This window comes from Branchiostoma floridae, chromosome 10, assembly GCF_000003815.2.
Source record: "Branchiostoma floridae strain S238N-H82 chromosome 10, Bfl_VNyyK, whole genome shotgun sequence".
Lineage (NCBI taxonomy): Eukaryota > Metazoa > Chordata > Leptocardii > Amphioxiformes > Branchiostomatidae > Branchiostoma > Branchiostoma floridae.
In genome coordinates this window covers 10,985,235-11,011,899 of record NC_049988.1, presented here as the reverse complement: position 1 = coordinate 11,011,899, position 26,665 = coordinate 10,985,235, and the positions used below count along the sequence as shown (strand labels likewise).

General features: G+C 39.8%; 3 protein-coding genes across 13 annotated transcripts in view; 2 read left to right on the top strand and 1 right to left on the bottom strand.

Annotated features, from left to right (window-relative positions):
- The window catches only part of LOC118424538 (kinesin heavy chain-like), a 38,697-nt gene extending 21,462 nt beyond the window's left edge, over nt 1-17,235 (bottom strand). For 6 of the 11 annotated variants that reach the window (XM_035833136.1, XM_035833139.1, XM_035833137.1 and 3 more), the window contains exons 1-4: nt 16,786-17,233; nt 1,307-1,394; nt 942-1,015; nt 109-213 (exon numbers count right to left, since the gene is read on the bottom strand). In XM_035833136.1, the coding sequence (XP_035689029.1) occupies nt 109-213; nt 942-1,015; nt 1,307-1,394; nt 16,786-16,911 (393 nt within the window). In that variant the 5' untranslated portion in view covers nt 16,912-17,233. Of the gene's footprint in view, nt 1-108; nt 214-941; nt 1,016-1,306; nt 1,395-16,785 lie in introns of all 11 variants that reach the window. The other 5 variants (XM_035833134.1, XM_035833133.1, XM_035833138.1 and 2 more) reach the window with 3 other exon arrangements.
- LOC118424537 (trichohyalin-like) overlaps nt 1-26,665 on the top strand; it is a 565,429-nt gene that overhangs the window by 440,124 nt on the left and 98,640 nt on the right. The gene's annotated exons all lie outside the window — the stretch shown is intronic.
- The window catches only part of LOC118424553 (dynactin subunit 2-A-like), a 29,874-nt gene continuing 20,536 nt past the window's right edge, over nt 17,328-26,665 (top strand). Inside the window, exons 1-3 of the mRNA XM_035833173.1 lie at nt 17,328-17,505; nt 18,484-18,549; nt 26,396-26,492. Of these exons, the coding sequence (XP_035689066.1) occupies nt 17,470-17,505; nt 18,484-18,549; nt 26,396-26,492 (199 nt within the window). The 5' untranslated portion in view covers nt 17,328-17,469. The remainder of the gene's footprint in view (nt 17,506-18,483; nt 18,550-26,395; nt 26,493-26,665) is intronic.

Here is a 26,665-nt window from a genome sequence, read left to right as displayed (position 1 = left end):
AGACATGAGGACTGAAAAATGGTTAAGGCTGGGAAAATGATGTTCACCATGCTGTTTTCTAAGCTGTGGAAGACACTGCTTCAGTCTTTTTTCTTGTCTACCACTTGCCTTTATATGGAACTCAAGGTTTTCATCCATACTGTAGATATGGTTGAAGATGTCGTCCACAATACGTGGAATGATGCCCCGCTGTGAAAAGTCATGTAGCACACCCTGGAACGTACATGTGGGTTAGTACAGTCACATACAGGTACAGAGTATAGCTTGGACTTCACTGATTCTTACATTTCTCATCGTACTCAAGCCTGAATTGACATATTTTTGGTTAACTTACTTATTACTTCTTTCTGTACAAATGTATGGAGACAAAGCAATTAGTTGTGACAAATTCATCACTTTATTACATTTGACATAACCATTTTCCTGTTAGTAAGATTAATACCAGCATCTTTAATCTCTTTTATAGGACTGTGCCAGGAAAACTACCTAGGGGGACATAAGACTGCAACATGAAACACACAGTTGGTATTTCATATGGCGGTCTCTCAAAAAACCCTTCTGATTTTCCTGGTACAGCTCCTGGCCATCCAAATTTTACTCTGTACTTCATCAGCTACTGATTTTCCATCACTTCATCCACATCAGCCTCGCAATTAATGTGAACCATTATGCACGGCTACTTCTAAACCTTTCCTCCCGTAATCCTCTTAAGGTTCTTAATGGGCAACATAAATGAAGATGTATTTCCTTGATGCCTCATCTAAGGCTAAGTAACCTACCAAGCAATCCTTTTCAGAGTCTTCTGTCTTCTAAGGTTTATTCTGCCATCTATCAATGAACTTCTCTTTAATCAATCGTGATCCTGTCAAGTAATGCTGCTAATGCATTGTTTGCTGTAAGCTTATAAACATAGACAGAGTGGGGAACTCTATCTCCCTTACCTCCATTGTATGTGTTTTCCCACTGGACGTCTGTCCATATGCGAATATTGTTCCATTGTAGCCTTCCAGTACATCTACATTGAAAACATTGAAACAAAAGAATGAATGTCTTGGCTTGTGCTCTTCACAAAATGTTTTACATGCTGAGGTTTTGATATTATTGACAGTCTTGCCGGTAACATGTAGCATGCCAATTGTTATAAAGTTAGGTGTTTGAACCTTTATGTCAATTAAATATTAAGCTTAAAAAATTTGTTATATACTACAATTTCCTCCAACTTCAATAACCAGGACTGACTTTTCGCCTTTATATTTTTCATATGACTGTACAAACTTTAAATGATGCTATGTTGATATTAACAGACCTTTGACGATCGCTTTGGCGGCGAGGTTGTAGACTTGTTCTTGTGTTGTTGTTGGCTTGAATACTCTGTCAAAGGTGAATACTTTGCCCTGCAAAGAAACAAATGACAGTTAAATACAGTAACTACAAGGCGTGAAGCACATAAAAAAATCATGCCTCAAAACCTGTAAGTAGTAAGGTTGACCTTTGCCATTTCAGTTTGAGCCAGAATTTGGATTTGAGAAAGTTTATGAAAACAGGGCCATGTGTGACCCAATAAACAATCTCTGTGAGGAGTGTAACTGTAGTGTAAGATCAGCATTATATATGCTTGCCTAGACACAATAGGCTTTAAAAAGTATCACATTAAGGAGTCTCTCTTGTTCTTTTAAGGAGTAAATACACAATTTTAAAATCATCAACTTTGAAACACATCAGAAAGCTACAAATACATATGTTATACCCTTGTCCTTTTTTGCATATCTTTGCACACAGAAGCCAAGTAATGTGCATCAGAAACTGTGACTTTGGTATCAACTACACTTAGAGAAAATTCATTTTTTTAATCTATATCAACAATATATCAACCCTTCTTTCAGTTTGTTTCTGTCTACTTAAACTATAGGCAGGTCTTACAATGCCTGGCCCTTAAATCCATTCCCTCCAAGCAGACAATAAGGTAAGCCCCTAAAATTGCTGTGACATTTCTGGGAGGATTACTTACTTTAAATCATGCCCCCACTGGGAAAGATTGCTGGAGAATGCCTTTCTATTACTTCATACAATAAGCTTGTTGTAGGCTGGGGTAGTCTATTTAGCAGTAATCATGCACCCCTGTAAGCTGTAGAAAGGGTATCTGTTTCCAGCAATTTCACAGTGGAGATCCCTGTCTGGCAACCACATGTGAGAGCTATTAAGGACAAAATGGGGGCATTGTTTGTACTGATATTCACGATTTTCCATAGAGGCAATAGATCCTACAGAAGTAGTTACTTGTTGGACCATATATTTCTTCACCATTTTATATTTTTTAGAAGTATGCACCATGGAGTCATTGGCAAAATGTATCTGAATACAGTTGGGGACTAGAGAGGTACTAGTACTAGTAGTAGTACTGTTGAAATAGATCACATTTACAATACCATGGTTGCATTCTTTAACTCTTCATGGAAGGGACTGTGTACTCTTACAAGTTCAACATTAGTACCATACATACTGCAATTTGTATAAATATAGAGCCTTGTGCAAAGAAAACAGCTTGAGCAGTGTTAAATTTTGCCTTTTGTTCAGGATAAAGAAACCAGCCGTTCGTACCTGGCCTTAAGAACTCTACTCTAAACAGAGCACAGGTGAACAGCAACAATATCCATCACATTCTATTGATCGTTTTCTTTTTCTTTCAAAGTCCGTCATGACCTTACAGCAACTAATCAGTGTGAAAGGCTAATGATAGGGCCAGCTCCCACCACCATGGGGCGATCTGGCCCATCTGGTCTGTATTATAGATACCCGAGTGTCCTGGTACATCTGGCCTGTATTATAGATACGCGAATAAACGATACCGACCCACCGTGGTCAGTCTTGGAGTGCGAGCCAACGTGTGCAGACCTCTTTATGTCCTCTCCGTAAATAGTTAGTTAGCCGCTCGGCCTACACATAACAATTGGTGGCAGCGGTACAGCTCACGAGCTGTTGAACCACGCTTTCGTTGACGTTGACCATGGCAGAACCACGTTTTCGCTTGCCGCCCTCCTTCGACGGGACAGGGGACTTCCAGCTCTGGGCCCAGCAGTTCGACGTGTGGGCCGACGCCCAGCAGCTGGACCAGGCCGCACGGCTGCGGCACTTCCCAACCTACTTCTCCGGCCCTGCGTTCAGCTATTACGCAGAGCTGCCGGACGCCACGAAGGCCAACCTGGCTCTCCTCCGTGCCGCCATGGTCGGACCTTTCGGCCGCCCAATGCTATTGGAGGAGTTCCGCCGCGCCGCTAATGCCAGGCCACGACGACCAGGTGAGAGCCTGTCAGTGTACGCGGCGGACGTACAGCGCCTGGTCCGCCTGGCCTACCCCACGTACAACGACGCCGGGCGGGCGCACGTTGCCATGGACCGGTTTCTTTCAGGCCTGGACCCGGACCTGAAACACCGGGTGATGGAGTTCGGGCCTGCGGACATCGACGCTGCCATCCGCCAGGCCGCTTTCTGCGAGCACGCTCGCAGCGCCGCAGCCAGGGACATACAGCTTTCCACGCCCGACCATACCGCGGCCAGGGTTACGTCGACCAGAGCACCGACACCCGACCTGACCGCCACCGTCGCGTCCCTGGCGTCTAAACTGACAGAAGTAGTCGACCTGCTCCACGCCCAAGCAGCTAAAGACGACCGCCGAACCCGTGACCGTCGCGACGACGCCGAGCCGCCGCGAGACCGCAGGGACACCGACCGCCGTCGTGACGATCGCCGCTCACAGCCCCAGCGCAGGACGCCACGCCAGCCCCGCCGCCCAGTACGTCCTGACGAGCAGTGCCATAATTGCTATGGCTATGGCCACTATGCCGCCTCCTGCCCGACCCCTCCACCACCCCCGGGAAACGACCAGTAGCTGACTGTGCGCGCCAGCAGTCAGCTACTCCCCAGCCTAACGCAACTACTACGGACTTCTCCCCATTTGTTTCTATCAGCATCCAAGGCGCGCCAACCCCGGCCCTTGTAGACACAGGTTCGTGCATCTCTATTATCAATAACTCTTTTCGGTTATCATCGCCCATCCTCCGCCTCCTCCCGCTGAGTGAAACTACCACAACAGCAAGATCAGTCAACGGTGAACGCCTGAACATTGTGGGAACAGTTACTGCATCCATCCGTCTGGGCCCAGTTTCCACTACCGCAACATTCCATGTTATGGGCCAGGCCACTAGCAACGTAATCCTTGGGTGGGATTTCTGCCGCGCCAACGACATAACCATCAATCCGACCACCGGAACTGTTGACGTAAGATCATCATCTATTCCCCTTCTACCGCGGTCTTCTTTCGTCCCATCTGTTTCCGATGCCACAGTTTGTAAAACAACAGTCTTGCCGCCGAACTCTGTATCTGTCATCCCCGTCCGACTGTCCACCACCCGTGGAGGCACACCACATCACTACGACGGCGTCTTTGAGCCGCAGCTGCAGCGAGTTACATATGATGGGGTGGCTGCCGCCAGGACGGTCTCCCGAGTCGTGGAGGGGAGTGCTCTGGTACAGATTATCAACACAAACAATCACGCCGTCAATCTCCCTGAGAAATGCAATATCGGACATTTCCACGCCGCCTCTGGCCCCGAAGCAGATTACGTCATCAACGACGCCACGACTACTGTCACCACAGCAGCCGTTTCACCACCGCATGGCAAGAAGGTACGTGTTCCTAAAACCTCCTTGCCAGTCATCGACCTGTCCGATATAGATCTGCCACCGTCTCAAAAGACCGAACTCTCTAGCCTTTTAGAAGACAACAGCCAGTGTTTTTCCCATGGCGCCTCTGACATCGGTCGTACCACCCTACTGCAACACCGTATCGACACTGGTGACTCTAAACCAATCCGTCAACAACCGTACCGCACACCTGTACACCGTCGCGAAGCGAGCCTTCTCCTGACATTTATTAACTATCTGTTGGTGGAGCAAGGTCCTTGTTGTGATGTCCCAACTCAAAACAGGGCTCCTATCCAAACTCTATCCTATCAGGCTCTTCCTTGTCCTGTTAGCAGGTGCTGTGTGTTGGTGGCCCAGACTTGACATCATGTAATCTAAATTTGTACTGTTGGGAGAAACCTGAGGAGACAGCCAGGCTGTAAATGTTGACCCATGGGTGACCTGGGCATGTTGGGCTGATGACAGCCCCAGGTTTGCTAAACTGTTGTGGAATGTGGGAAACACTTCTGCTTGTTAGCGCCCAGTGGCATAGTAGTCTAAGACAACAGGAAAGGATTTGTGTGGTGTATGCATTGGCACTCAGCTGATACTGAACTGTTACACTTTGCAGATCCAATGACCTTTCACAATATCCATTGGACAAAATGAATGTCTTTTTATTTTCTAAATATCAAATACATATATTAGTTATTACTGTTATATTGCTGCATTTTAAAATTTTAACTTTTCTTCTGGCTGAAATTGAATTTGAAGCAAAAATTGAAAGACAGACTAAACTCGGAGTATCACTTAAAATATATCATTTAAATTCTGTATGCTAACACATACATGTACAGGGTTGTTATTATACGAACATACTTCACAGCACAATTTTTCTTGGAGGTTTTGTCACATTAGGTAATAAACTTCAAGTGTTATTAACTCCCAAAGAAACATTAATTGAAATTTCAGTGCAGTACCCTTGAGGAAGACGAATGACTAATTAGAATGCCTGGCATAACCTACGACATGCATGTGAAATTTGTACATGTACATTCTGCCATTCCAAGTCTTCAAAGGCCTACAAGAGCCAGAGATGTGAAGTGAAACTGATGAGAATACTGATGAAGGTAAACAAGTAGCCGTGCTTGCTTGATGTGCACTGCCAGCCTTCAACGTGATTTCTGGGATACTTGATGTACCTGATCCTTCGTAATGACTTTCTTTCATGTCACAATGCTTCACTTCAAGCATATTTCATTGGAATTAGACTTTAAATTGCATAAAAATCCCTGCAACATTTCAATTTCTTGGACATTGCAAACATGGCATAGAATACCAATGACATGTCGATTAGTAAGAATTATCATTATGACTTTCAAAAAATAAATAAGTAATAAATAGTGATATGGATCACTGGGGTGGATTCTACCAAGGACACCTTATCTATAGCCTGAGGTCAAAGCAGCATTGCATCACTGGAGCCTTTGATGGGGCAAATTTGAGTGGAAGCCCAACTACAAATTACCGAGAATTGGTATTTTACATGGCTGCATTTAATATTCTGGACACACAACCTGTGATGGAGTGGGTCTATTAGGAGTTCAAACAAAATGAGTCATGGGACATGGTACCGGTGGCACGGAGATTACCATTTATGGTGCTTTCTTATTGAGTAGAAAACGAGCACTCCTAGTGTAATGGTATAACTGGAAAGGACATGTTAGAAATTATTGAGTATGCGTGTGAACTTGCACGTATATTTTTAATACAGGAAAACAAATGTTTTACTTGTTCGTGTGGGTCATAATATGCGGATTAAGCAACTGTCCTGGTGCAGGACTCTGAGATTTTATCATCAAATATTAATTGCTACTAAAAACCAAAGACTACATAAAAGCAGTCATACAGCCCCTATTATCCCACAAAATCTCTGTATAAAGGTACTCGGGAATAAAGATGTTATTCGGAATCAATCCTCTGCCATCAAAATTTAAGTGTCTTAGTCGGCTACATTAACCTTTTTCATGCTAAGGGCATGTTCATGCAGCAAATATGTTTGGTACAATAACATGTTAGCAGTGGGAAGGTTAAGTATAAGCTGTACATGCACAAACTGCTACATCCTGTCTGGCACAGTCATGTGACTGTCTGGTAATGGACTTTGACATCAGTATGAAAGTCCTCTTGAGTCTTGTAATAGCTGGAGCCAATACTGTTTCTATACGTGTTAGACTTAGAGCTGTACAGAAATACATACACTACTAGCTACAGCCTACAGGTAAAAAGGAAATCCAGAGCCATTGTAGTTACTGGCAGGCTTTATTTTACCACACTGTACATGTAGCCAAACAATTACCCCACCTGTGCTGAAATAAAGTAAATGAAAAGGGACTTGCTGCAAGCAATGCAATTTTTTTTCTTTTTGATTTTGACTCATCAACTCAAAATACTGCATCTCTTATGTAGTCTTCAGACAATGAATCAAGCATTCTTCAGGTACAAGTAAAAGCTTGTCATGTCAAATATGGCAAAAGAGAGGGCCATATCAAGGTTTTACTATCAACCTTTGTTACATGTATCAAGTGATCAAGCCCTTAAATCAATCAACTGGTGACCTAAAAACATTTATGCAACAAGAGGTCCACCATTATGACAGCAATGCCAATAGAATGTTTTTTGTGTGGAAAAAGACTAACGGAAAAGTAATAAAAAAGCACAAATCTGAGGATTTGCACTGTAATTTTGGCATACCAAAGTAATCAAAGCAAGTGTCCTACATTGTTTTATTAACAATTACCATAACTGATTTGCAAGGTCATGAGGTCACCGCCCAAATGTTGATACATTGGCACTTCCCAACAGGTGCAACTGTGGATACTAAATATATATCTAGTAACATTATTTTATATTATACCCTTTACTATTTAGCTCTTTTAAGACCTTAGGCAGCTAATTTGTTACTTGGCCATATCATGACACAGCCTGACAGATCAATGTTCTGGTCTTTAACTTCTGTGCATTTTGTAAATAGTTTCTGTCCATTGGGAATAAATAACCCTTTCCTGAGAGATATTTGAAAATACAGTACAGTGCACAAGACAAGTCTGGAATGAAGGCTGCTCAGTTTACTTTCACAGAATTGCTACTGACAACATAAACACAAGTGTTACACAAGTGTGCCCGAGATCACAATATCATTCCTGGACTGTTATGCTGAAGTGATATCAAAGAAATATTTCTGGCAATGAAATGGCACACTGCAGCTGACAGTTGTGCTGGACCCTCTGGTGAGATTTACTGACTGACATGCTAATCCAAGCAATCGGCCTGACATTTGCGTCATATAGGAACAGAGAGGTTATGACTGACAGAGGTGATGTGCTTGGACGTTGGAGAATAATATCGATGATCTTACTAAGTTATTCATTTATCTTTGAAAATGACACAAGAGACACAAAGTGATTGAAATGTTTCTCATCCTGTCACATTACAACAGCCTCATTACTCAGATGGATACCTAAGCAATGGCTGTGATATTACACTGTATCCACCTTGCTATATTATCACTGTAATTTACAGTGATAATATAGCAAGGTGGATAGCGAAAGAAATTAAGAATGTGTTTAGAGACATGCAGAACACTGTTATGCTATATGCATACGAAATATTTGTTACCTATATAAGCTGTCTTGGAATGCAGGGGTTCATATTGAATGCATGTGAATGTAATAACAGCAAGCATTTTGAAGAGCAAGTCACTCACTCACTCATCACAGACGAAGCCAGCCTAGGCTAGACTAGAGAAAATGGCACTGCTTCTGGGTATGTTAATCCAGACCCTTGATTGATTGCTGCTAATGTGTTCCTACTTGCATGCCACTTGCGTGATGTCTGCGTGCACAGCGCGGTGCTCCCATTGACGTCACCATCTACTGGGACATCAACGTCTCTACATTCTGCCACCTCCGAATCATCAGGCTACATACGTATCAAAGCTTGCAATCTGCCGAAATGACTAACATACAATTTCCGATTGATTTCTTTCTCTATACTCTTTCCCTAATTGACATTGCTCAAGGGCAATACCATGGTAGCTGTTGAATATTCTACATAACATTTCCAAATAACAATCACTCTTATATAATACTAGCAAAAACAATCATGGTCAGCATTGGACAAGTCCACTAGCCCGATTGTCAAGGGCAAATGAAAGTGCTGATTGGGCATGTCATTATCAGATCGGGCAAGAAAGATTTTTCCATGAGAGAGATTTTAATATACTTGATACCTTTCACAGTCATACTCGGTCATAGCATCAAACATTGGTCATCACAGAAAAGTAGAGTCAACAATAAAAGAATTCCATTGATGAAAGTGAATTTTAGAAAACTTGTCCAGCCTGATGGTGATTTGGGTTTAAAAATCAGAGTCTGAGACTATCTTCAAAGGACAGATTTGTCATATTCCATAATGATTGTTAATAAAAATTACAATAAAATGTAAGGTCCAAGGAGTAAAATGAAATGTCATTTAACAGTTTCTATCATACCCTTTGCCCACCTGTCTGCTACTGGAGGTGGCTGGGTGACGTCATAACTGAACAAACATCACGCCTACCTGCTAAACTGTCAAAATTGCAGGATTGTACATGGTAGTCTATACTGTACACACAATCATTTCACAGAAGGTGTCACCTTTAGGAAGATATCTCTCATCTATGAAACTTCTACTGTAATTAAAATATCAGACAGAAACAAATTATTGTTTTGTACCATTACTTTGCCCAAAACACAGAGGTGTTAATAAGTTACCTATTATATTTAGGTGACATAACAATGGCAGACTATGACTGAGTGAAAGAGCTTGGAGTTTTAAAAAACGATTCAAACCAGATTTTCAAGCCCCACCCTTCTAGCAGTAACTGACCCAACTGTTTTATCGACCATACACATAGAACTTTTGAATAATAGATAGGATAATTTCTATCTAGAGGAATAGTATGGATTTTGTAGAGTAGCACAGGTATTCAGGTAACACATAAAGACATAATTCAGTTATGTATATGCTGTTAGTGCTAATACGGTAGGGGGAAAAGAGCTAACAATATATCAGTTTCGTATTGTCTCATGATTATGAGCAAAAGGTACACATAAGTACAAGAAAACAGCATGCTTTTCCAGTCTAAACAAGACTAGATCACGCAATCATTATCTGACAAGATTTAAATGTTGAATGTAGCCAAAGCCAATGGCAAACAACTGGAACTGTTTGGCTGATTCTGTGGATGGGTATCAAATTAACAGCAGCTGTCTTTACCTGTATACATGTACAGCTGGATTTCAGTCCATCACATTTAAAATCAATTTATATGGGTCTTGTTTATGTAGTGTACTTTGATTTATTGCTGTCCTGAGTTCCTTGACAAGGTAGTTATTCTGGCCACAGGACTGCTACTTTGTGCACTGACCCTTGCTGCCCTTTTACTTTAGTCCTGGAGTCCTTTAACCTATGGCCTATTTTGTAAATTGAACTCAGGACAAACCATCAAGATACTGAAATTTAGCACTTTTTTGTGGTCCAGACAGATGAAATCCTATACCTAAGATAGGGATCCCACAGCTCAAACAGTAGCTACACAGGATATTTTCCCTCAGGGTAAAGAAGTGGTAATTGCTTAAAAACATCACATAATGATGCTGTTCAACCAATTTTTGACATATGTCATACAACTACCATACAACTTATGTAACATACAATTTTTTTTCAGGATGATATTTTGTTCCAGGATATACTAAATGCTGAGCATTATATGTTGAAAAGAGTTACACATTTTGTTAAACAATATTTACGGACAGTTCTGTATCTACAACCAGACATTTTGAGTGACACGTATCAGTGATCTGAAAAAGAGCGATGGCCCTGATGGGTGTCACTCAAAAGATCCCAAAGTAATCTCTGTGTCTTATCCAGTTGAGGGAATTGAATTGTCAGCTGATAAAGACAAGCATTACAATTCTATTCCCCTTTTCCAGGAATATCCATCTATACAAAGAATGACTAAGCTTGGAAAGAGAACTTCTCTGAAGGCAGTGACCTGGTCTACATAAGGCTGACCTTTGCTACCTTCCTGCCAATAGTGGTACAAAGTCTACAGGTACTCTCTCAACAAATATGTAGAGGGAAATGGTGTCAGTTACTTTAGGACCTCCATTCCAAATAAACAAAATTCCAAGGTGTTCAAGTTATCAACTATCTTCTCACACTGTTAGGTACACCAAATTCATGTGGAAGCTTATAAATATAAGTAGAATTTAGTTCTGCAAAAGACTGATCTATTGCACAACAATCAGTAAACAGGTACAAGCTAAATTACAACTAATAGTAATACAGTAGCGGCAGGCAACGGTTGACTCAGTCAGTAACAAATTTCCATGAAATGTGACTCATGTGCTCTCGCATATAGGCTGTAAATTACCAGGTCAAGAAAATGGGGCATAAGTTGTATGTAAATTGCTGTCGTAACAATGTCAGGCCAGGTGCCAACTGTTACTGTGGTGTGGGGGTCATTATCAGGTACAGAATTAATTCAAGGGGCTTTATAGTTCATACTAGGGTGACAAAACACTGACTGGAACATGGCTGATTTGGCTGGGAAATTGTCTGCAGTACATACATATTCTGTAGAAGCTAAAAGAGTAGATAAAATTTTGCGTGTCAGCAATACAGTTTACACAATATTTCAGGTAGATTTACTTGTAGTCATGTTGGTAAACTAATCTTTCCAATGGCAGACTAAGTACAAAGATTGCTGAATTATCATGTTTCATAAAACAACATTTTGTTGTTGCTAAAAGCAGTACATTGACTGACACTAGTGCATGGATGTCATTTCCGTTCTTTTTGACATAGCTTGCATATTATAGTTATACATAATACAAAACATGTAATCAATATAGCATAGTGTGAATGTAAATATGTAGCACAAAAAACACAATAAAATGTTGCCCCCCTCCCTACTCCAGACTTCTATGGAAGCCCGATGCCTCTTATAAGTAAAATAGAACACCTGAGCTACTACCAGTGATTGTCATTGAAAGCCATCCTTTATATCCATTGGTTTCTGGTCTCTGGGGATATCCATTCATTTGTACCTGGGAGAGGCAGATGGTACCTATATGTAAAAATAATTTATCACATTCCAGTGACAGCATTCCTTTACTCTTGTACAAATGATCACTTCAAGTCACTTATGACAAATAAGTAAATGGGTATGGATAAAGATACCTTGATTCCAGTCATTAATAACAGAAGAGACATACCTGGATTGGATAAAATAGTGGGGAAATTGAAATAAATGGCTGCTTTCTGCTTTTATTCAAATGCATTCTAAACCCCTTCCTTCAATTATTTACTACATCCATACTGACAAGGGCATTTGATTCATGCACTTCAAGCTTCTGCAGCTTACCGCAGCCTGAAATGTTCCCACTCCCCTGGAAACCTCATGCACACATCGTGCAGAAATTTGTGAGGCAAATTCCTTGAATAAACCGTGTTTATAAATAAAGAAGGTTAACCAGGGAGTTTTGCCAGTCAGCCCCAGAATACAAAGTACACAGTAGACTCAACAGTGAATAAAACATCACGTCATGTAATCAAAACGCCCCCCAGCTCTGGCAATCTTCCGAACATTCGTAAATCCTGTAAAAGGAGTGGCTTGCATGAGCAAATTGCAAAGAATGTGTGCGATAATCTTTTCAATTGTCATTTTCGACCAGTAATATTACTAATAATGACTTTGATATGCACAAACAACACATTTTGAGTGTGATGATAATGATTTACTACAGAAGTTACTGTAAGAATTATAATCTTGCTCACATCTTCCTCTCATCTGGCATCCTGCTATCATTACATGGATAGTCCTCCCCACAAAATAGGGGGACAGCACACATCATTACACCTCAAACCATCTGTTACAAACTAGTACCTCCTCCAGAGTATGTCATGAAACTTCATGATGATCCCTCTTTATAGACAACATGCACTGCCTAGCACCTGGAATGGGTCAGATCGGTGTCATAATGCCAAAGACATACAAAAAAGGCAGTATTGACATAGTTTGATAGAAAAGTCTGATATATGATATGCATAAAAACAAAACTTTGAATGAGTATGACTATCAGTATCACAAGAATATTACCAAATGTGTTTGATACATGTTGAATAACATACAATTGAATACCAAACCAGTTACAGTCAAGATGATAAATATCTATAGAGGAAACAGGGAAACTAGCAACAGGGAAACTAGATGAGGATTTAAATGTAGCAGAAACTATTGGAGTTCCTTGTTAGGAATATGCATTTGATCATTGAATTTGAAGGTTTCTTGCAATAAACATTTTGTCTTCAATCAGCATTGCGCAGATTTAATGTACTGCTATTTTTTTGTTTCATTCAATACACCAAAATCAAGAACAAAACTGGTAGTCCAATGTAGACCCGCTAACAAGCAGAATCCTTACCCGCTAACAGCACTTAGATTTATGTGGTCTCTAAGGGCTTGCAAAACCCTACCATTTGAAGCGTAGTAATGAAGGGGGCCATTCCAATCTTCATGACTCATTCTACTTCATTTGGACTAACTATTCACACGTATATTGCCTGTACGTAAAAGAGCAAAGTGACTGAAACTGTTCACTGTAACAAGTGCTTCAAAACAGAGGCATTTTACAAAATGATGCAGTATACTTTCAATACTGCTTGTAAGGAAAAAGTATCATTCTTTCATCTTTGCCACTTTTTCGACAACTTGAACATACCAACACTCCCGCCAATCTTTGGATACTGCTATGCAGATATCAACTACCTGTTAAGCCTTACCGAAAGGCTTTCCAAAATACTGACTTCATTTGGCAAAACTCTATCCCAAACAGAGTGCATCTATAACTCATAAATTAACTGGCATAACCTGAAGCCAGTTGGACAACAACCATGAGCTTTTTGACATTCTATCCCAGTCTCGGTGGTGTTACTGAGGGTTCTTCTGGGACCACAAATTGCCCTGACTTGCCTGATTGCAGACAACTATTGGAAGCAGCAATGTATGACGAAGAAAAAAGGCCAAAGTCAGTATGCACCCCAGAAACCATGATTAGCCTGGTCCCTGCTGACTGGGATTGTAATCAACTAGTACAAATTTGAGCCCTGGCCTTGGCAGAACTTCTCATCAAAGAAGAAAAGTCTGGAAAATTTTTGTATCATGTCTTACACATGTAATTGTTAAATTAGCAACATAACTCTTGTCTACCCAAAGACCATTAGGCACATACGCCTAAAAGAAAAAGCACTTCTTTGATTTGCATTGTCTTACACTTTTGATTTTAAAGTGGGCATGGGCAAGTTGTCAACTGATCCTTACCAACAAAAAGTTTCTATCTTGCAATCACTTCTTCAAGTTCAACAGACATCCTTTATTTTATTCTTCATGGTTTATGTTTTACCAAGACTTAGAGGGTCAGAGACAATTATGATCCTGCAAAAGATAAACCTGGCTTTATGACAACCTGAGCAAACATATGCCAGTCTGCACTTTTCAGCCCCTCCACCCACACCTGAATATTTTATAACCAGTGTCTCTGTGCCTGTGCTAATTCTCCATGGAGGATTGAGCCAGGCATCCATCATGCCACCCAATGGGAAGATAGCATGCAGTCTCTGTCACATCTACAGGAAGGGATGAAGACATCAAAGGGACAAAAGCTTCTTCTCCAGATACTCCTTTCTAGGAACAGATTAACACCACTTGTTCTCCCAAGAGTTGGTAGCAATAACTCTTTGAGCATTGGCCAAAGCCTAACAAATAGCAACCTACAAAACTAAGAAAACAATGCATAGAAGTAAACTTGTCATCAGTTTCAGAAAAAAATAGCTGCAATAAACATAATACTATCAAACTTATTTATCAAGACTACCTATGTGCTCTTCAGTCTTACAAGAGAAATAAGGCTTCATTTAATTTCTGTAATGTAAATAGTTTTCCGATTCCGAAACAAGCAAGGAAGCACATAATATTACCATCAAAATATGCCACCAATGTTTTCTGTGTCCTGTGTCATAAAATGCTCAAAAGGTTGACCCATGACACAAAACCATAGTTTGAAGGTCATGGGAAATTTTGACTGTTGCTCTGGGGTACGCTCAAGCACCTAAATTAAAATGACGATGTTTCCTCTTCCCTTTCCGGGGAAAGTTTCCCTGTCAGCATTACCTTCTTCCACTTAATTTCTATATCCAAGTCTTTTAAATGCAAAGACATGCTATGCTACAGATGGTAACACTTAATCATCTAAGACGTTCTCAACATACCAACGGCAAAGGTTCATGTCAAGTCAGAAGACACTACACCATATACACTGCTATTTCTCTCTTGCAGTTTCCATTGCCAACAACACTCCAAATTTGGAAACTGCTAGGCTGTGTGGATAGGGTTTAATCTGGACCCATAAACAACAAGCACCATACACAATACAGACAGCAATGTTTGTTATGTCAGTACACTCTTCTTTTGGCAATGCAATTGCACAAGGAGGTTGAACCTCCTTGCTTGGTGGTGTTTGCAGACTGTTTACTCTTAATCCTTTAATCTGATGAAGGGGTTAGGAAAGATCTTGGTGGAGGTGTGTCCTTTTCATGATGTATAGTTTCTTCTGCTGTGCTATGTTTGCAAACACTTTTTTACTGAGTGCAAGTTGTTTGTATTCCTTAGTTTATTTCCTATACCCCATGATCCTTCCTGTAATCCTGACCTAACCCAAATGATAAGCCTTGGATTAGCATCATTTTGTTTGCAACTGATTAACAAAAGTGTCAAATCTTCTTTACTTTCACACAGGTCTATTTGGAACAATACCTATTGAAGTCATTGTCACATGTGTGCCAACTGTGAGGGCTAATTGAATTGCCATCTCCTTTTGTTGTTGGTAGTGCCGACCCTACTACCTTTTTATAGGCAAATCATCCCTATAGAACAACAAAAGGAACAGGCTACATTGGTGGCTTCAGCCCAAAAGCCTTTCAGAGTCAGAGCCCACAACAGCTACAGTACAAAGGAGACCCGCTTGCTTTGGAAATTTTCACATTACATGCATTGTTGGTAGTCTTGTCTTGTTCGTAGTACGTTATTTGATAATGCTCCGCCAGATGACAAATCTGCTTTTCGAACAGCGAAATCATGCCCCTGCTTAATGTATTGTCATCATCATACCGTAACATCAATACCTAGACTCAAATGATCAAATCATACTTTCTTCTGATGCACTTAACTTTAGAGTTAGACTGTACAGTTCAGCAATACACATTTTCCAGGTCTACGTAACCAATTTCATTAATGCTTATATGAATCTTGACAAAATTCACATGGACAATGACAAAACTGTCCTTGTCTTAATGAGTGATGAGAGGCACACAGTACTTAAAATGCTGGTTTGAATCGTGGACTACAAAAACAATCAATAATTGATCTCCTCGTATGACAGAGGAGAACGTCAGATTTTTCATGCATTGGATTGTATGGCTCTCCCAGCAGTATTAAATTTTGATTATGCCAGCAGAATAAGCACATCAATTTGAACAAGTGCCACAATTCTCCATTCTCTGGATATATCCTTGGTGAAAACATCATTTGGAGGAATCGATGAGAAATGCTAATCTAATGGGGGGCACGTATGAAGTCGAGTAATGCATCTACAAGTGCGAGTATTGCGTCTGCAAGTGCGAGCGTCACCACCCCCAAACATGCCAGTATAATCTTCGCCAAGATTGTGGGCATTAACGGGAAGAAGAAGAAGAAGAAGTCATTGCAAGGCATAATCCGGCACCGGCAATCTGGCTGGATATCCGGCAAAGGTCAACCTTTCTATCCGCCCGATTCATACTGAATCATAGCAAATATCCCCGACTAGTCTGTATACAAATAAAAGAAGTAATACACAATACGGAGAAGTATATTTTATGAAGTGGCATAGTTTTGATTCCGGTGCCATCGTCTTAACCGAGGGTCAAGTGACTGGTGTACCGGCAGCAATGAAAATATTTTACCTGGATGTTAACTGTGTCGTCAGCAGGGAATTTGGAGATGGGTCTGGAGCCGGCCGCCGTCTCCGCGGCGTTCATGGGCCGAAACCGGCACACCACCTTGATGCTGCATTCTGACGGGTCCGACATCGTGATTCAGGTCCCGAATAATAGCCAATTTTCCCGGTCGAAGTCCGCAGTTTCCCTTCTCAAAACACCTTGACTGCAAACATGGCTGGCGCTGCCTAAAATCCGTCCTCTGCCATCCCGGCGTTTTCCGTCTGTCAGAATTTTTTCAGGGAAGCACAGAACACTCTCAAACTTCAATCCTGTAGTCTTCAGTCCCTTATCTTCAAAGTAAACCTACTAAAATAAGCATATATATATTCAGGAGGACAAAAATCTCCGTAGAAAAATAAGTCGCACAAAACGTTCAATTACAGATCCGCCATTCTACCTATCTTCCGCAAGGCATTCTGGGTGGAGCCGGAAAAGATGACATCATCCTCCGGACAAGTCACGCGATTTTTCTCGAGATTATTAATTTTTCACCAAAAAGTCTTCAAGTTATTAGCAAAACTTCATGTTTATCTTAAGGTGTTATAACAGTACGGGTTTTCTTCTAACGTGAAGGTTTAGGTTACACAGCAAGTAGCCTGACGACTTTTACCGGCTGACGTGACCTTTGCCCTCAAGGAGTTAGGCAAAATGGCGGACCCAAAGTATGCAGATCTGCCCGGAATCGTGAGTATTTTGCTATTTGTGTCAACAAATAGGCCTTTTACAATATTTCATGAGTATGGCAAATACCAATATAAATATTTCCGACTAATGGTAATAATTTTACTGCCGCACAGGACGTTTTACTCGTGTGTATGATGCTAACTTAATTAGGTGGGGAGGGGCATGCATCCGGAAAGATATCACAAAGTTGCTAACATTCAGACGTGCAGAATATGTTTATTAGGACACAACGTAGAAACAGTTTCTGTAAACACGTTCTCAATGTAGCAAGGAGCAAACGATTCGCATTGTGTTATGATTGTTAACTGATAAATAATAAAATGTAAATGTATTGTTGTTGTTTTTTTCATGAAGATCTGGATTCAGATCTTGATCCAAGGCTTTCTACTGAAATTTGAAAATAGTAAAAAAATAAACCTTCCTATATATTTCTTCCAACTGTATAGTAAGTTTGTTGCATATACTATCTCGCACACAGCAAAGTTTGATCAAGACTTCCTTCTCGATCTCAAATTAATATAATTTGCAATATTAAAAAGTAAATGAAGCTCAGTTATACTTGTAGCACCTCAGATATTCCATACATGCAGTACTAGTAAGTGTATGTTATGACACATTCACAAATCCTACTGTCAAAGGTGATATTTCAGTTCATCAATCTTTATTTGTACATGTAAGCAAGAAAGAATGATGATGAATTGCAATGACACTTGTGTGTTACGCCGAAGGGTGGTTATACCGTATATATACAGACACTTTTCTGTCATAACTTAACTATCAGTATTAAATTAGCCATGCTGAATCCTAGTAGGAAGTGAAAACAAAACCTGATAACAATTTATTCATTATTCAAAGTCGACAACTTAAGATGTTTCAGTCCCAGGTTCACGTACCAGTACTGCAGCTGCATTTACAAAAACAAACAAAAGAATGAAAAATGCTGCCTTTCTCATGCTTCAAGTTCAATGTTCCCTGTAGGACTACCAGCCTGATGTGTATGAGACCAGTGATCTTCCTGAAGATGACCAGGCAACGTATGTTGTGGTAGGTATCTTCCTATGTAGATCTGAGTTAGCTGGGAGGTTTTGTTTCATATCTGTCACTTTGATTGAAAGGTAACTTATAACACACTTCTTGAAATGAGTATACCCTCCATTTATTTCTGCTATTGTGACTTTGATATTTTCAACCAGTGTGGTCATTTTAAAAGAAGCCTTCCATATACATATACAATTAAACATGTTTCATGTTTAAGGAGAGACATTTCTTTTAAGAGCCTACCATGACCACATTTGTAGATAAGAGTAGGGATACATTTTTATGGAGGAAGATAGATTCATAGAAAGGATCTCCAACTCATGACAGTACCTTTTGCCATTACTGTTGTTCTATTCAATGTTGTGTTGACGTCACCTGACTTAGGGCGGAATGACAGTTACTTTTGACCATTTCACCTTGGTACTGATATGTTTCAATCATGATTTTAATCAATACAGCTGCTGGTAAGAATCTATCCTCCTTGCAGAACAGAATTGTTTTCCTTTTTTTTTCAATAAAATCTGTATTAATCGGAGTATTTTTATTCCAGCATTGCATATATATCCAAGTTTTGTTGTATCAGTGTTTATGTGACACAATTTACTTTGTACATGGATATATGCATGTATTGACAGTTTTGGTTGCAAATATTATTAGTAGGAATTTATTCAAACTTTGTTTTGCTGTTGATATTTCTAGTCTTTGATCATTGTTTTCCAGGTAAATGAATTCAGTTTAGTTTTAGATAAATTCTACATTCATTCACCGGATCACGCGAACACAACTGACTAATGAATATGAAATTATGAATCATATTCAATTTTGACATATGGCACATTTCACCTACCATACAACAGGCAATCCATAATAATTTTAAAAAATGATAGTGCTGCACTGACTCTATCACTATCATGCTGCTTGTCTGATTAACCATTATAATACCTTCAAGCAGCGGAATCTGTTGAGCTCATTTTGTTGTCTTTTTATGCTTCTACATCTTTTTCTCCCATAATGTGCACCATTAAAACAATCTGTCAAAACGTGAAAGACCAACAAAATGTCTTAAAAGAACAAAATAACCCTGACAAAACTCGTCTGTTTGCAGATTAATCACGATAGGCAGTCATGTTTGGAATTCCATGTACATGTTTGGAGTCTTTGTTTTGTTTGTTAGATGATACTTTAAGTTTTGATAGTTATAAGTAGTTTGTGCATGTATTCAGTTCTAGAAATGTACACATTTTCATCTGTCGTGCTTTTCATGCTTCCATGACATATTTTTAAAAGTCAATTTTGATTTTTCTGGTTTTGTAAATCAGTTTTATTAAAGATAGAGATTAGAGCTGCAGATCATTCTTCTAGTTTTGTATAAATTAATAGTGCTATGATCATGATCTGATGTTTCCATTTCTGTGATATCTAAAAAACAATTCATCATAATATAATACCCTGATTAAAACTACATGTAGGCTTCTATACTACTTTGGCATATGCCAATGTATATGCTATTACCATGATTTTAATCATATTCAAATGCTAGTACAGTGAAACCTGTCCGAGCAACCACCTGGCGCAGGCAACCACCTGCCGTCAGAGGACACATTGAAACAGTCCCGTTCATTTTTACATAGTTAAGACCCCCTCCCAAGCAACCACCTGTCTTCCCCAACCGGCAACCACTTTTTTACAGTCCCAAAGGGGCATTCAACCTGCCCTCACCAACCAAAATTGACTAACAGCAGCTAGCAGCCATTTTATATGAAGAATTATGTAGCCACAGTTACCCTGGACTTAGAGACTTATTTTCTTTATGTAAGGGAATATCAATCAAGCATATTGACAATGTGCAACGTGCAAAAATGATTATCAGTGAGAATTTTGACATACTGGAAGAGAAATTGAAAGCACTTGTTTGGGCTGTTCAAGGAGCAGACAACTACAAAACAAACCATGTTTGATTGTTAGACAAACTCAGCTCTGATTGTTAAACAATGGTTTCTTGAAATTTGTTTACATAACAGCATGGAGATTAAAAACTCAGTGCATCTCTTGCAGATATGTTTCCTGAGAACAAACTGAAAGGTACATATCATGTAAACCGTATCATTTATCATTTTTGCTTGCCAACTGACCAACTTGTCGGGAGCAACCACCTGTCCTCAGCAACCATTTTTGCTCGGTCCCTTGAGTGGTTGCTCAGGACAGGTTTGACTGTAATTAGAAAAGAAATCCTTGTCAGGCATTTCATTATCAAACATGATCAATCAAGTCTGTATTCATAATTGCATCATTGTTGATATAACAGAGCTTTTAATGAGTAAAAATGCTCCTGAGAATCCATTGTAAGTGAGACCTGTATACACCCTATTGGCTATCGGTTTTGTCCTGCTCTTTGATATTCTGAACAGCACACAAAATGCTTGCTGGCTGGAGGCAATATGGAGTTATGGTTGATCTCTTGTGGACCCCATTCAGAAAATGACTCTATTGATATACTGGCTGTAAGAGATGTCCGACCTGACACAGTTACATATTACGCCCAGTTCTAGTAAATTATGGGCAGCACTTTTAAAAAAAATGGCAATAAGGGCTAGAGATACTAATAGCTGTCAAAAGCCTGAGCTGGGAAACAGAAAAAAATAGTTGAAGCCATAGAAAAAGATTGTTTTCTAGACCAGTATTTGAGAAAGGAAAATCCTTCCATATGTGAACAGCTTATTGTCTTATTCAGTTGTTTAGATTTAATTTAAGAAAATGCAAATTGACTCTCTGAAAATGCTCTTTGAAACAGATAGTATGTATGGAAAAGAGTGGAAAGATTCCATTCTAGTGGTATGAAAGCAAAGATAAATTTTAGCTTGATGGATAGATGTGCATCACTTTTGCAATAAACTCGCTGAAATGCTTCCAATCCAGCTTTCCCAGGCTGAAATATTCCTCCCAGTCCCATTCCCAGTCCTAATGGCTGTCAAATTAATATTTGATGCTGGTTTCAGCCGGCTTAGATGGAGCCTGTAGGGACATTTCTGCGCTGCGATTGCCGAGTTATTGTTTCCTTGCATACAATAATCCATAAGTATCAATGGATGACAGGATCCATTCTGTAATAAGGTACTGTCCATTTAATTGCGATTATTTGTTTAATCTGTCCCTCGGACTCCCTCCTTAGATTTATTTATATTTTGCCAAAGGTTGACTCAAATGTGGTTGTGTACTGTCAAACCTTGAGAAATATTTTGGAAGTTAGTTCAGTTGGGCAAATCAAGGCCTTAAATTGATTGATTGAAAAAGTTATGCTGAAATTTTAAAAAAATGTTGCCATTCAATGAAGCTTAGTAAAATCATATTCAGTATCTCTGTTAATTTGAGTGCTATCTTAAAACAGAACATATCCAATTAGTAATAGCTTAGATTGTCTTTTTTGTTAAACTTTTTTTGATTGCTCAACTTTTAAACTCATTGAAAAGATTTTGAAAAAAGACTAAGAGATTTTCTGTGAAGTGCTTTTGATGTATGAGGAGCCATAAATGTGTGCTGTGACGTCTATATCCTGCATGCGTCATTAATAAAACAGTGGGAGAGAGTAGACAGTCACATAAAGGTCACATGGAATGGCTGATTGAAATTTTACTGGATGACCCAAACTGGCCTGGTTGGAGGCAATGCATGGTAGTAAATGGTTCTACACAGGGCATGCTTAAAAGTTATATTCCATCCATACATTCACTTAGGGTTCAAATACTGGGTACATATGTGCACTTATGGACACCCAAAATTAGAGATGTACTTTTTGGCTGTGAGTGCACTGGTACAGCTATAAATTTGTGTAGGATTATGTATGAAAAGATATCACAGTACACTAGTATGCAGTTTATCACTGACATGTAAGTGTCAGAAAAAAAATGATGAAACCTTTGTTGTATCAATTGTTTTGAAGTTTTCTGTAGAATTCTACTTAATGTTGTGTGCCCGAATTTTTTTCTGTGTACCAAGATTTACCCGGTGCGTTTTGAACACTATTTCAACCACAAGCTACATGCTTTACAATTTACAAGCGCATCATGAAACATTAGGATACTCATGAAGAAAGACATGATGAATTTTGCATTAGATTTAACCCTAAAAGAAATGTTACAGAGGGTCATACCAGAAAGCTCCCCACTTACATGTAGGATCATATCTGACTCTCAGAACATCCATGTCAACTCATGATAAATGAATTCCAGTTTATCTCTTGAACGACCCCCTTTCATAACGAACGACACCGGTAGAGCCTGAAAATAATACGCTCAATGTAACAAATTGTAACAGCGAAGGCTGTTAGGCATCGATTGTACCCACGCGTGCGTTTCCCTCTCGGTGTAAATTTTGGGCATTTGGCATTGATTTCTGACCCTTGCCTGCCATTATGCGAGCGCGATGCGGCCGTGCCGTGTACGGACATCCGTCCCACGCCGGATCAATACCGCCGCAGCCAGACTGTCTACTAAAACAAAACAGCTCGGGTCATGTGACACCATTGATGGAGCTGGATCTGTATGCAGAGGGGGTGAGTGGGTGGGGCATGGTGGGGGAGGATCATTTCTCATCTGAAGAGTTGCAGAATTGGCAAATTCTAGCTGTCAATCATGATCAGCACTCCAACCAATGAGAAAGCAGCTGCCTCAGTGGCCCTTTTTTTCATCCATGCATATATTTCTGTTTTGCACTTTTGGGTATTGACCAGAGTAATCATATTAGCTAGCCTGGTGTCCTGTCTTATTCTGTTTTCTTTAATGATCACTACCTTTGTCTATAAGATCATGATAATTTGACATGCAGTTTCTGTTTCTCCACCTTTTATGTATTGCATGGTTTGTCCCTAAACAGACACTATCATGGCCATTGTGACAACCACACCCATTACGGACCATTCCATTAGATGGAAGGTGTTAGTTACAGTGAAAAAATTGAATAATTATTGTCAATGATTCTTTGTCAATTGAATGATGAATCATGACTTTTATGATGTAGCAGATGATTATAACGTAGCTGAATGAGAACATGAAAATCAAAGTGCATTGCATTATCCAAAGCTATCATTTTTGCCTGAAGTTTAGGCTCTTCTTATAGATCTACAAAATCTGTGTCTATTTAAGACAAAGAAACTGAAGTTTTTGTCTTTCAAGGATTTAGCTTTAAAACTGTATCTGAGAACTTGTTTTGAATCCAAACAAACAAATCCTCCAGCTGCCTGGTCCCTGCCCTTGGTGCTGATCTGCATTCAAGTGAAGTTCTTTACTCCTAATGCAAAATATTGCCTACCTGTAAACCTAGTAAAGCAATGCTTTTTTTGATTATGGTATGTAATACGTATAGAAATGTATATTTCAATTAAAGAAAAAAACAGGTTGCAAAGCCCAAGTTTAGTTTTAACAAGAATTTTAATGCTACAGATTAAATGAGAAATAGCATAGAAGATTTCTAGAAAAATAAAACGGTAACTAAGTTTTTAGTGTGTAGCTAGAGAATGCAGCTATGAGGTGAACATTAGGACAGAAATACTGCATTTTACATATGATCAGGTACTATGCATGCATGCTACACACTGAGTTAAAGGTACAACAGCGTTGTTATTAGAATAGCAATGATATGATCAGCTGAAAAAAACATCCACTGAAGTGTCAGACATAGTGGCGCCAGCGGTGGGTGCTCAAGGCACCAAGTGTCAAAGAAATTACTGGCCTCAAAGCCAAGATTCTATCAGACAGGACACAGTTGATTACTTGTTATTATGTAAAGAAGGCTCTGAAATGTTAAAGGCAATTGCTTTCCATTAACGGTTGTCCCCATCACCTGTCTATCTGGATTTATGAAGGGTAATCCGTCATTGGAGATGTATTTATTGAAGCTGGTTTGCCAAGGTTTTTAAAAAAAGGCACCATTTGGTAGAATACTGTACAATCTTCAAGGGTCTTTAATTTCAAACTGTTATTTTGAGAAAAATGGAAGAAAAAAATGGCCTAACAGCACAACAGTCTTAAGTACTAAATAAAGGTAATCAAACCACAAAGTATAGGTGCTATGAATGAAGTACCATTGCAGGTGTTATAAATTTTGATGAACCCAAATTCCAACATCAGATTCTTAAACAAGTACTGTGACAGACATTTTATTATCTTTCTAGCACATAGATGTCAAGAATATGGTTTATGCTAGTATACTTTGATATCTTTACATACATAAACCTACAAAATATTTGGGTGCGCTGGTGCACCCACAGAAAAAAAATTGAGTACAGTTTTGGGTGCACCCATTTCGAGCCCTGAGTCATATTTCTCAAATTCTGGGAATCCGTGGGTTTGGTCCCAGGGTTGGCCCCAGCTCGGACATGTTAAAAATTGCACTTGTCATTTAGGATGGTGACATGAACTGATAAAACCAGCGGCCCTGTGTATGAGGGAGCGTGCTGGTGTCAGTTTGAAACATCTGCACATAAAAACGAGACCACACACTTACTTAGAGAGACTTGGAGGACCCAGTCTGCTTGGCTAAATACACAAGCCAAAACAAAGGCGCATTTTCCTGCTGGCTAATGAAAAGGTGTCATGTCTGGGTTGCCCAAATCTTCAAAAAGCCTATAGTCCAAACGGATTTGGATCATCAAAAATTCAGTAGTTGTTCCTCATTTGTACTAGGATGATATGTCCATCATCATTAAGGTTTACCCATATGTGTGATGTGTGCAATGTTTTAACCTTCGAAGTGTCAGGGTTGTTTTTAATTGGGCCATGGCAGGGCAAGGGTTAAACCAGCAGGTGTACCACAGATTCCAGTGTAATTTCATGTTGCTCCATTTTTATTACAAATGAACTTCGAATCATGCCTGGTAATCTCCTGTCCAATTCCCAGTGTTCTAGTATAGTCCTTTTAATCTATTGATGAAGGCCTGTGGCACCGGTTAACGGTCGGCAATAACGGCTGATGGCATCCACACGTGACCGACCCAGTTTTGCTGAGAGCAACTAAATGGACTTTGTTTCATCATATTTGTCCTGCCAATAACAATCTTTGCACCAGTGGTCTAGCCAGCTGGAATTTTTTCCGTCCCCTAGGCCTGGATTTTGAATGGAAATCCTGTTGAGCACGGAGGGCACAGCGATCCAAGGGTGTCCGGGAAAATTTTGAAACAGTATTTCCTACATTTTGAGGGACAAATTTTGCTACAGTAGACTCAGCTTGGTTCAATGCCATCTGTGCTGAATATCTGGAAAAATTTTATTTTTTTAAACATCATTACATGCCAATTCTTGTCTGTCACAGAGGACAAGATAGGCAAAATTTTTGTCTGTCCCCAGCTGCAAAATTCCATCAAAGGACGGAAGGATTGACGCTGGCTAGAACCTTGCTTTGGACTTGTCCGACCTACTGGTGGTGTTTAAGTCTTAGGCTCTGAAAGTGATGTTAATATGTATATACCATAGATAAAGCACATGCTGGGAAAGTGTATGGGGATATAATTAAAAGATTCCATAGGTGTGATCTAGGAAGCCTATCCATACTGTAATGTGCAAACTACCATTTGAAGCACACGTATCAAAACTCAACTACCTGAACAACATTCGGCAACGTCCAACCCTTGCAAGACGGGGAACAATGGACTCTTAACCAGATAGTGAGTGAGTGATAGTGAGATGAAGTTGCTGTTGAAAATGCCACAATTTCATCAATTGAAATAATTATGCAACCTTCTTGTTACCCAGTTGTTTGTTCAAATTGAGATGTTTTTTGTGTAGTTATTGTTGGAAAAACGTACTGATAAGACAAATCTTTGTCCCATATTCTGTAACATGTCTGTTCCACATTCCCACAGGAGGAACTGAACAGTGATGCTGTGAGCAGTCTTCCAGTCAACCCAAACTCTGCGTACGAAAAGTTTAAAGGAAAAGTTGTCTCCTCCAAAAGTCTTGGTAAGTTTGCTTGCTGCCTTACTCTGCCTGTGTGTACTATTAACCATAAAATGTTGGACTATTGCTATCAGCACTTGTTGGGCTATTTCTTACTCTCCAAGCAGAGGTCGAATCGCGCAGATATATAGTAGTAGTCGAAAAAATTACACTCGCGCTCATCCGAAGAGCGGGAG